Source organism: Emiliania huxleyi, assembly GCF_000372725.1.
Source record: "Emiliania huxleyi CCMP1516 unplaced genomic scaffold EMIHUscaffold_109, whole genome shotgun sequence".
In the NCBI taxonomy this organism is placed as follows: domain Eukaryota; phylum Haptophyta; order Isochrysidales; family Noelaerhabdaceae; genus Emiliania; species Emiliania huxleyi.
In genome coordinates, this window is record NW_005201851.1 from 386,308 (window position 1) to 396,986 (window position 10,679).

General features: G+C 65.2%; 4 protein-coding genes across 4 annotated transcripts in view; 2 read left to right on the forward strand and 2 right to left on the reverse strand.

The window, feature by feature from the left end:
- Nucleotides 1-1,238: 1,238 nt before the first annotated feature.
- Nucleotides 1,239-3,110, forward strand: EMIHUDRAFT_223420 (hypothetical protein; the record flags this gene model as incomplete). Its single annotated transcript, XM_005792230.1, has 3 exons — nucleotides 1,239-1,866; nucleotides 1,933-2,879; nucleotides 2,982-3,110. 3 exons carry the CDS (start codon nucleotides 1,239-1,241, stop codon nucleotides 3,108-3,110), a joined length of 1,704 nt encoding a protein of 567 aa, XP_005792287.1.
- A 1,560-nt stretch (nucleotides 3,111-4,670) lies between these two features.
- Nucleotides 4,671-5,701, reverse strand: EMIHUDRAFT_223421 (hypothetical protein; the record flags this gene model as incomplete). Its single annotated transcript, XM_005792231.1, has 3 exons — nucleotides 4,671-4,916; nucleotides 5,017-5,256; nucleotides 5,348-5,701. 3 exons carry the CDS (start codon nucleotides 5,699-5,701, stop codon nucleotides 4,671-4,673), a joined length of 840 nt encoding a protein of 279 aa, XP_005792288.1.
- Nucleotides 5,702-7,980: 2,279 nt separating this feature from the next.
- EMIHUDRAFT_69919 (hypothetical protein) lies at nucleotides 7,981-8,391 on the reverse strand (the record flags this gene model as incomplete). The annotated part of the gene is made up of 1 exon (XM_005792232.1): nucleotides 7,981-8,391. A coding segment is annotated over one exon (411 nt), but the record flags the coding sequence as incomplete, so codon positions are not given.
- A 1,086-nt stretch (nucleotides 8,392-9,477) lies between these two features.
- EMIHUDRAFT_223423 (hypothetical protein) overlaps nucleotides 9,478-10,679 on the forward strand; it is a gene marked incomplete at both ends in the record, with an annotated part of 2,881 nt that continues 1,679 nt past the window's right edge. Inside the window, 2 exons of the mRNA XM_005792233.1 lie at nucleotides 9,478-9,609; nucleotides 9,905-10,180. Coding sequence (XP_005792290.1) covers nucleotides 9,478-9,609; nucleotides 9,905-10,180 — 408 coding nt within the window. The remainder of the gene's footprint in view (nucleotides 9,610-9,904; nucleotides 10,181-10,679) is intronic.

Below are 10,679 nucleotides of genomic sequence, written 5' to 3' on the forward strand. Positions count from 1 at the left end.
GTGTTAGTGCCAGTGCGCGCCAGTCTCGTGCCCAATGCTTGGAGGATTTTCTTTTCGTCTCACTATATTCAGTCACGTGTCTCCTTCCGTTCTCCGATGCAAAGTGCTGCACGTGTCCTTGGTCGACCAATATGGCCAAAACATCGCGGTCCTGGTTTGCCGCGATCCTTTTCGCAGTCACCGCTGTTCCGCATTTTGCTGCGGGCTCGCTCTCTACGGGTGATGTCATGGCACAGATTCAGGCTGCCGCCGTCGCTACTTTTGCAGCAGCGCCGCTGTCGACCACTACGTGTGGCCCGGGGCAAGCTGGCGAGGAGGGCGACTGCCGCCGCTGCCCAGTCGGAACGTGGAGCGATGCAGTCGGCTTGGCATCACGAGCAGACTGCACTCCTTGCCCGAGCGGATCCTTCTCTGACGTATTGGGTGCGATCAGCAACGACACTTGCACGCTTTGCCGCACGGGCATGTTCTCCAAGGAAGGCGCTGGCTACTGCGAGTTTTGCCCCGCCGGCTCTTCCTCTGAGCCGGGAGCCTCGGAATGCACGCCGTGTGGTCCTGGCCGAGCCGGCGAGGAGGGTGTCTGCCGCCGCTGCCCTGTCGGAACCTGGAGCGACGCAGTCGGTCTGACGTCGCGAGCAGACTGCTCTCCTTGCCCGAGCGGATCCTTCTCGGGCGTGCTCGGAGCGACGAGCGGCGACACTTGCTCCCCGTGTCGCGCTGGCATGTTCTCCAACGAAGGCGCCGGCTTCTGCGAGGCGTGCCCGATAGGCCTCTCGTCTGTCACAGGAGCCTCGGAGTGTACGCCGTGTGGCCCGGGGCAAGCTGGCGAGGAGGGCGACTGCCGCCGCTGCCCAGTCGGAACGTGGAGCGATGCAGTCGGCTTGGCATCACGAGCAGACTGCACTCCTTGCCCGAGCGGATCCTTCTCTGACGTATTGGGTGCGATCAGCAACGACACTTGCACGCTTTGTCGCACGGGCATGTTCTCCAAGGAAGGCGCTGGCTACTGCGAGTTTTGCCCCGCCGGCTCTTCCTCTGAGCCGGGAGCCTCGGAATGCACGCCGTGTGGCCCCGGCCGAGCCGGCGAGGAGGGTGTCTGCCGCCGCTGCCCTGTCGGAACCTGGAGCGACGCAGTCGGTCTGACGTCGCGAGCAGACTGCTCTCCTTGCCCGAGCGGATCCTTCTCGGGCGTGCTCGGAGCGACGAGCGGCAACACTTGCTCCCCGTGTCGCGCTGGCATGTTCTCCAACGAAGGCGCCGGCTTCTGCGAGGCGTGCCCGATAGGCCTCTCGTCTGTCACAGGAGCCTCGGAGTGTACGCCGTGTGGCCCGGGGCAAGCTGGCGAGGAGGGCGACTGCCGCCGCTGCCCAGTCGGAACGTGGAGCGATGCAGTCGGCTTGGCATCACGAGCAGACTGCACTCCTTGCCCGAGCGGATCCTTCTCTGACGTATTGGGTGCGATCAGCAACGACACTTGCACGCTTTGCCGCACGGGCATGTTCTCCAAGGAAGGCGCCGGTGCCTGCAACGCTTGCCCCGCCGGCTCTTCCTCTGAGCCGGGAGCCTCGGAATGCACGCCGTGTGGCCCCGGCCGAGCCGGCGAGGAGGGTGTCTGCCGCCGCTGCCCAGCCGGAACCTGGAGCGACGCAGTTAGCCTGACGTCGCGAGGAGACTGCTCTCCTTGCCCGAGCGGATCCTTCTCGGGCGTGCTCGGAGCGACCAGCTCTTCCATCTGCACCCCCTGCCCTGCTGGCTCATTTGCCGAAGATCGCGGCGCCGGCTTCTGCGAGGCGTGTCCTGCGGGTTCGTGGTCCTTTGGTGGCGCCTCGCAGTGCACCGACCTGCTGCTGCCGTGCGCTGCCATCGGTGCCGCACTTTAGGTCCCACCTCTCACCGGTCCCGCATCGAGTCTGCCGCGCTCCCCTGTAGTAGGCGCGTTGCTCGCCGCTGGGATCTGCTGGTTCGCACGGCGGGCGCAGCGGCATCGGCGACTCGCACTCGCTGCCGCAGTAAGGGAGCGCGACGAGGAGAGACATCGCGTGCGAGCGGCGATCCACGACGCCTCTTCGCTGCGATACCCCTTCTGCGTGATGCCCTTCTCCGCATTCGTCGCCTTTGGCCAACTGGTCCCCTTCGAGGAGGCGCGTGACAAGAAAGTGCTCACTTGCTGCGACACGTGGGACGCGGCGGCGCGCTTCGCCGCCAACCACCCTCTCATCTTCCTCTCGCACCAGTGGCTGTCGTACGTCTCGCCCGACCCGGACAACGCCCACTTTGAGCACATGGTTGGGGCAGTGAAGGCTCTGGCTGCGGAGCGATGCTTCGACGCCACCGACTGCTACATCTGGTGCGACTATCACTCAATCCCTCAGTGTAACGAGGCGACCAAGGCGCTGGCTGTCAGCTCCATTGCACTCTTCGCCGCCTGCACTTCCCACTTCGTGGCGTGTGTGCCCGAGACGCCACACGTCGACACGACTCTTCTTTGCAACCAGGACACCTACTTGAGTCGGGGGTGGTGTCGCCTGGAGCAGTGGGCCTTTATGCTCGCTAACGGCACCGATGCGATGTTCTTCTGCGGCGCCGACTCAGGCGGTGGGCTGCAGCGCATTGAAGACGTCTCCTCCTGGATCGAGAAGAGCATCATGGTTTTCTGTGGGGCGTTCACGAACGATGGCGACAAGGCGTTGCTCGTCGGCGTCGTGCTAGGCCTCTACGGCCTAGCGTATGTCTCCAAGCTGCAGCGGGCCAAGTCGGCCAAGAGCGCCGACGTGCTGTGGGACCAGCTGCAGAAGCATAAGGCGGCCATCTTCCCAGTCCAATTGTTTGGCGACCTCGTCGAGCTTCTCGAGACGGAACTGGCCGATGCAATGGCACAGGTGAGCGGTGAGAGAAGGCGCCAAAGCCACGCCCGGGGGTCGTTGGCCAAGAGCTCAGCTAGCAAGAGCAGCCGCACGACCAGGGCCGCGAGCCGTCTCAAGGCAAGCACGACGGAGTTTGATCTGTTCGACCGCCAGGGCTTCGAGGAGGTGCTGCAGGCGAGCGACCGGCTGTACAAGCAAGCCATGGAATCGCTCGGCAACCGAGCGGGGTCCTATCCAATACCGTAGCATGAGATGTGGGAGATACGCATGTTGGCAGCATCTTGGCATGGAGTCCATGTCACTGTGCATCACGCATGTGCATGTGCACGTGCACGTGCATGCATGTGCGTACTTTTAGCTCTCTCTCTCTGCATGTACACTGGTCGAGTGAGAGGTTGGCCGTGCGTACGAATTCCGGACGTGGGTGTCGTGTTCACTAGCTCCGAGTAGAGGGGGTGTTCTGGCAGTAGATGGGTGCGCCCTCTGTACGGGATTCACAGACCTTGCTTGTTAAGAAAAGAAAAAATTTGCCGCCCGCCCCTCTTGTGAAGGCCCTTGTGATCAACTTAAGTTCACGAAGAAATAACCGTGTCTACCTCGCCTCGATCGATATCGTTGTTCTGGCCGGGGTGCAGTGGCAAACAGGCTGCAAACTCTCCCACTGAAGTGTCTGAACGAGGTCACCTCTGAGCTCTGTGAAGCGTCTGTGCGGAGAACAGAGAGAAGTAGAGTTACTGACAACTGAGTGTGTCCTCTCTCGCGCTCTTTCTAAATAAATAAATAAATAAAAACGGACACCTCTCTACTGTGAGATGGGTAAAAAGGAACAGGTCCCCGCCCGTGCGATCTTTGTGCAGGGTTCTTGGTGGGTGTGGTCGGCGACTAGCCGGGGTCGTCCTCCCGATGGGGGACTAGCACACTAGCCGTCTTCCACATTGGGTCTACCCTGCTCTCGTCTGCGCTAGTTTCTGTTTCGTCATCACCGGTGTCCCTCCTCTTCGTTCTCCTCTTCTTGTATGCTTTGTACATCGCGTCGATTCCTTTTCGAATGAGCACCACCCTGAAGCCCGCCCCCAGCAGCTGTGAACCGCTCAGGTTAAGTCGAAGGAGCATCATCAGTCTCACCCACTTCGCTCGCTGCCCACTGTCTCCGCTCCCTCCCGCTTGAGCCGCCGTCGCGGCCCTCGTTCGTCCCACTGGCTGTATTGGCCCGTCCCTGCGTTGCCTCATGCCTGCGTTATCCCCTATATCCCTGCTGCGTGCTGGTGGTGGTGCGTGGTGTGCCTGGTGCTGGTGGTCCTCGCGCTCAGAGGCTCGCGCTCTCTCTCTCGTCACGCGTGTTTTTTTCGTTTACATGCATGCACCCTTTTCTCTTAACTCTACAACCTGCACAAACGTGTGTCGTTAACGCTCGCAGCAGTCTGAGACACGCGCTACTGCCTGTGTCGCACGCACACGCGGACTCGAGCACGCGCACGCGGACTCTCTCAAGCAAGGCATCCCCTGTCACAGGACACCGGTCGGGACACGCTCCAGACACAACCCGCGGCAGACAACACGGTGCGACCCCAGTACGAGCACCCGGCGACAGAGCAGCCCGCATCGACACCCGGGGCGCTCTCGGACACCAAAGGGGGGGAGGGGTGGCGCGGCTGGCGGCCTCAAGGCGCTGCGAGGCCGGCGGGGCGCTGTCGCCCTCGCGCGGCCTCTTTCTCTCTCTGTCTCTCTGTCTCTCTGTGTGTCTCTCCCCCCCCCACGACGGCACGCCCGCCGCAGCCGCGCCTTCGTCGCCCCGCCTCCCCCCTCTCACGAGGCTGGCACCGCCGGCGGCAGCCTCGCGTCCGAGGGCCTCCAGCCCTCGGAGCTGCCCTTGGCCTCCGGGGGAGGGAGGTCCTGCGCCTGGTCGCCAGACAGGCGGCGGAGGACGGTGACTGGGCCGGACGAGAGGCGCTGCAGGAAGGCGTTCAGCCGCGCGGTCGTCTCTGGGGACGCGTTCGCGAGCAGCGGCGAGTCGGCGACGGCGCGCACGAGCAGCTCGACTCCGTCGGCAGCCTGGCGGAGGGGCGGAGCGGGCGGGCTGTCTCTTGGGGCGGGCGGCGCATCTCTTGGGGGGCGGGGGGGGGGGGGGGCAAGTGGAACTTTGGTGTGGAACGAGCCCCTTCTTGGACGAGTACTCGACGGCCGACATGCGCTTCTTGGGGCCCTCGACGCCCTCGGCCACCTTTTTGACGTCTCCCTTGACCTCGGAAACCTCCTCGGCGAGGATGCCAACCTCCTTGGCCACCTCCGTCATCTTGTCCTTGAGCACCTCGATCTTCTCGACCAGCTCCACCTTGAGCTTGTCGAGATTCGCCTCGATCGACGCCTTGAGCTGGTTGAGCCCGGTCTTCATCTGCTCCGCGGAGACCCAGCCGATCCTGGCGGCGGTGGCGGGAGGCGAAGCGGGTAGAGAAGCGAGGGAGGGTGTGCACGGGACGCTGCACTCCAGCTCCCGCCGCGGATGCGCGCCTGTTCCAGCCGTAAATGTACAGCGCGGCGGCGATGCCGGTGAGCGGAACACCGACGAGAAGCATGACGGTGCGCGAGCCAGCGGCGCCTTGAGCGGCAAGCTGACGGTCGAGCGACGCGACGGCTGCGGAGGTGGCTGCCACCGAAGCCGACAGCTGCGCCGCCTCAGCAGAGCGCGCGGTTGCATCGCCCGAGGAGAAGAGCGACTTGAGCAGCGGAATCGGCGCGCCGAGGTCGCTCAGAAACGAGGAGCCAGACGAGCTGTCAGAGGAGGCGTAGGCGGCCGTTCCCGCGCCGCCGAGGCCCAGCAGCCGAAGGCGGGTTCCCATTCTCGAGGTTTGCTTCAAGCGCTCGATGATGCAGTCGCACCCGCGGCGGCCCGAGTGATCACCGAAAGAATTCTGCAACAATGCCGTCTCACAGCAGACACTGGCACCCGGTCCTCCTCCCCCATCCCTCGTTTGGGCTGTCTGTTTTCTTTCTTTCTTTCTTTAGACACTGGCACGAACCAGCACCACAAAAGGCACAGCAGACAACGGCCCCTTATGGGCCGTCGAAGAGGCCGTCATACTCCTCCGGCCTCGCCCCCCCTTCCCAACCCTCCCCTGGCTCAGGCTCCTCATCCTCGCGGCGCGCAGTGCGCACCCCGCCCCGCGAAGACGAACCCTTCCGCCGGCGTGCCTCGCGGGACTGCCGCCCGCTGCCGCCGCCCTTCCCCCCCTCCGCCGCCCGCGCCTTCTCCGCCGCCCGTGCGGCCTCCTCCACCTCCCCTCCGCCGCTAACAGCGCCTCCCTCCGCGTGACCCCTATGGGCTTGTATCGCGCGCCTTGCGGGGGGGGCGCGGAAAAGAGGAACCTCTTCGCGTCATCGCCATGGTGCTGCAAGCAGCGCCGGGCGACGACGACTTACCGCCTCCCGGTCCCCCTCGGCACACCTCCGCTGCTCAATGTTTGACGACTCGAACCCGTGAAGCTTCCCCGCGCGCCGGTTACCCCGCACACGGGTCAGCCTGCCAGCCACAAATCCACGCAAGCGTGGTCCGCGCGCATGGCATACAGGCGTCCGCCAGACGGCGCAGAGGCTAGGCGACCGGGGAAGGACTAGCTCAAGGGCAACACAGCGTCACCAGCCGTTGGCGCGCAGAACGAGTCAGCGGCCCCCGGTTGGGACGAGTGCGCGACGCGGACGAACCGCTCAATGTGGCCGGCAGCTCGCGCTGCCGGCGGGGTTGGTTGGGGAGAACCGGCACGGGGAAGGCCGGCCTCCCCGGAGGGGTCGCCCCCTGGAGGGGCCCCAAAGGGCCCCCCGGGGGGGCGGGGGCCCCCGCCCCGAGGGGCGGGGGCGGGTCCTTCCGTGTCGCTCCCGTCGTCGGGATTGTCCGTCGGGATGGTGTTGTCCGCCCACTCGGTAGCGTTTGAGCCTCTGTCACCTTGCCTGCCGCGAGCAGCTAGCTCGTCGACGTAGTCGTTCCATTTGAGTTGCCGCTGTGACCCGCCACATGCCTCCACGTCACGGTGTGTTTGGCGCGAAGGCGTCGCCAGAGGGAACGAAGGCGTTCCGCTAGCTGTCTGTTCGTTTTGGGGGTCACCCTCCCCATCATGCACGCCGCCGCGTACTCGCTATCAACACCTTTGGGTGTCACACTGCAATGAATTATAAGAGGGGAAATTGGCGTAAGCGTCTGAAAGCAGTCTTGGGTGGTGCCGAGCTGGATGACCGGCCAATCCATAGGTTTTGGACCTTTTTTCAGTGTATGTAGCTCTTACGTACATTCCTTTTTTGTGTCCAAAAATAATGACTTTTTCAGTGTACGTACTTATAGCTTACTGGGAGAAAAGAGAGAGGGGGGTTGTGTTCTCTAGGCCCCTAAGGGCCCTACGCGCGGCGTGAGAGCTCGGAAGCGAGCTTTGCACGGCGATCGAGGATGGCACGGTTTACCCCCTTCACCGAAGCGATGGAGATGCGTTCCGCGTGGTGTGACACAAATGAGAGGCGGGAGTGGGGAGGGTACGCGGTGCGGTCAACGCCCGAGCGTTGAGCCTTGCGCGCAAGGCGGTTGATCTTTGCAACTGCTCTCTCTCAGTGTATGTAGCTCTTACGTACATTCCCGTAGGAGACTCTGCTGACAGGGTTTGCGATGAGGAGCGACCCGAAGCGATAAAAGACAATACGACTACCGAAGGAAATCAATGCCAATCAATGAAAAGCCGACGGCCGGACGCAAAGGACGGACGACTTAGCCCCCCGGCGTCGGCCTCGTCTCCAACTCGGTGCGCGGCCCTTGTGATGGATCAGTGTAGCACTAGCCTATCTCGCGGGTCCAACAGCGCAGCCGCCGTTAGATCCAACCAGGTCGCCCTTGTCCTGCAGCAGCTGGCCGAGGTTGTTGATCGAGTTGAGTGTGTCCGGGTGCCGGTCGCCGAGCGTCTCTCGCCTCGCCTCCAGCGCCTCGCGGTGCAGCGCCTCCGCGCCAACCAGGTCGCCCTTGTCCTGCAGCAGCTGGCCGAGGTTGTTGATCGAGTTGAGTGTGTCCGGGTGCCGGTCCGAGCGTCTCTCGCTTTGCCTCCAGCGCCTCGCGGTACAGCGCCGTCCAGGTCGCCCTTCTTCTTCAGAAGCGCGCCGAGGTTGTTGTCTTGTTGATCGAGGCGAGCGTGCTCGGGTGCCAAACGCCGAGCGTCTCTCGCCTCGCCTCCAGCGCCTCGCGTAGCAGCGCCTCCGCGCCGTCCAGGTCGCCCTTGTTCATCAGCAGATTGCCGAGGTTATTGATCGAGCGGAGCGTGTCCTGGTGCCGGTCGCCGAGCGTCTCTCGCTTTGCCTCCAGCGCCTCGCGGTGCAGCGCCTCCGCGCCATCCAGGTCGCCCTTGTCCTGCAGCAGCTGGCCGAGGTTGTTGATCGAGATGAGCGTGTCCGTGTGCCGGTCCCCGAGCGTCTCTCGCCTCGCCTTCAGCGCCTCGCGGAACAGCGCCTCCGCGCCGTCCAGGTCGCCCTGACTCTTCAGCAGCGCACCGAGCTGGTTGATCAGCGCCGACGTCGCCCTCTCCGCCGCCTCCACCCGCTCCAGCGCCGCCCTCCCCTGCCCCGCCAGAGCCCCACGCAGCAACCCAAACACAGCCTTGTTGCACTCGGTCAGGCCAACCTCCCGCTCCAGCTCGCCCAGGATCTGCTCCGTGTCCTTCGGGTTGCGGCACTCCGCCTTGCGCACATCCGTACGGCTCTACGGGACCCCGCGGGCCTCGTGTCGACTGCGTGTCGATCTCGTGGATTCGTGTGCCCCCTCACCGCTCTGGAGAGAGCTATACGCCGCTTTACTCTTTAGCCTACTAGCAGACCTGGCGCGCACGCGCGCCGTATGCGATCTTTGTGCAGGGTACTTTGTGGGGACAAAGCTGGCAGGTATAGCCCCAGCCACTCCGCTGTGAACACCGAGGGGCCTCGGTCTTGCTCTGTTCACACCGAGTAGCTGGGAGTGGCTGCGGCTATAGCAGACAGGGGACAAAGGAGTTTTGATCTACACATATCACTCTGAATCATCCCAGAGTGGTTCAATAACATGCCGCCTCTCGAGCGGAGCACTATCGCCACGTGCGCGGAAGTTGCGCTTGTAGTCGTCCCACTGCTCATTCTGCTCCTCAAGGCTGCCGGTGAGCTCCTTGCGTGTGTGCTCCCTATACCACCGCGCGCGGTGCCGATGATATGCTTTGTGCCCGTGCTCACCGAGGTCGTACTCGGAGCGCTCCGGTGGTTTGCCCTCGGTGACAGCCACGTCGGCTGGCGGATCGCGCGCCCACTCCGCAGCTGCTGCTGCTGCGGCGGCGGCGGCGGCGCCTTGACCTGGCGTGGCGACGGCACCTTGACCTGGGGGCTGTTTCGACTGCGCGCTTCAGAGTCGCATTCCAGGCCAGCACGGCGCAGCGCCCGCTCGTGTGCTCGCAACATCCTCCCACTTGGGCTCTGATCCACAAGTGCGGGAGACGCGGACACTTCTTGCTGCACGCGTCGACACGTGCTGCTGCTGCCGCCGCCGCCGCCGCCGCCGCTGCCGCCGCCGCCGCCGCCGTGTCGAGTCGGTCGCTGCTGCGGCGACGCGTGCAATGCGCTCGCCGTCATGGTGCAGAGCCGCGTTGCATTTGGCAGTTCGCGAGAAAGGCCGACACAACTCTCGCGAAAGGCGGCGGCCCGTACGACGCGGAGAAATTCTTCATCGATTCCATTCTTCCTTCCAAAAAGAAACGACACGGTGCACGCTGGCCGAGCCGCTGGCCAGCGGTGGCAGCCCGCTGGCAGGCGGCGGAGTTCGCGAGTAGATGCCACGCAAACAACGCGGCCGGCGGTCCGATGCGCAGCATGCGCGGCAGCATTGGGTGCCGCCACGCTGGTCACCTGCCACTGCTGCCACCGCCGCCACTGCCGCTGTCGCTGCAGCGAGCTCTGATTCAGCGAAGCTCAACATTACCCCGGCAGACGTGCAGTGGCGTCGAGAGCACTGCACGCCGCTTCCGCGCTGGCCGCCTTCGCGGTTCTCGCACGATCAGGACTGGGTAACGCTGGCCGATGGCATGGCCGTTGCCGACGACACTCTCTGGCGGTGGGCGGGCGGCGTGGAGGGCGGGCTTGTCAACCAGCGGACTGGCGGGCACATCAACTACCGAGGCGAGGGCCTCGTGCGCGGCCACGGCGACAAGCCGCCGTTCCGTGCGGCCGCAGCGGGGCGTGGCACCCGGCTGCACCGCGTGCCAATCCGCGCTGACGCCCACCGCCAGGACGCTCCGCCGTGCGAGCGGCCGCCGGCGACGTTTGCGCTGCGCTTTGTCTCGAGCAGCACCTTTCTCGAGGCGCCCTGCGCGCGAGGAGATGCGCCTGCCCCGCCGCCTCCCAGCCCGCCGCCTCCCAGCCCGCCGCCTCCCAGCCCGCCGCCTCCCAGCCCGCCGCCTCCCAGCCCGCCGCCTCCCAGCCCGCCGCCTCCCAGCCCGCCGCCTCCCAGCCCGCCGCCTCCCAGCCCGCCGCCTCCCGACCTGCAGGTTGACGACGGGGACGGGACCGTCGTCGCACGCTCGCGCGAGTGCTCCGACCTGCCGGCCTGCCTCTGGGACCTCGAGCCGCAGGCGCACCAGCACCTCTGCCACCCCTTGCCCTCCTCTCCCTTGCCCTCCTCTCCCTTGCCCTCCTCGCCCCGGCCCTCCTCGCCCCGGCCCTCCTCGCCCCGGCCCTCCTCTCCCCGGCCCTCCTCTCGCCTGCCCTCTGTGCCCTCCTCTCCCCCTCATCCGCCCGCCCGCCGCTCGAGCAGCCGCCGCCCTTTGCCGATCGACC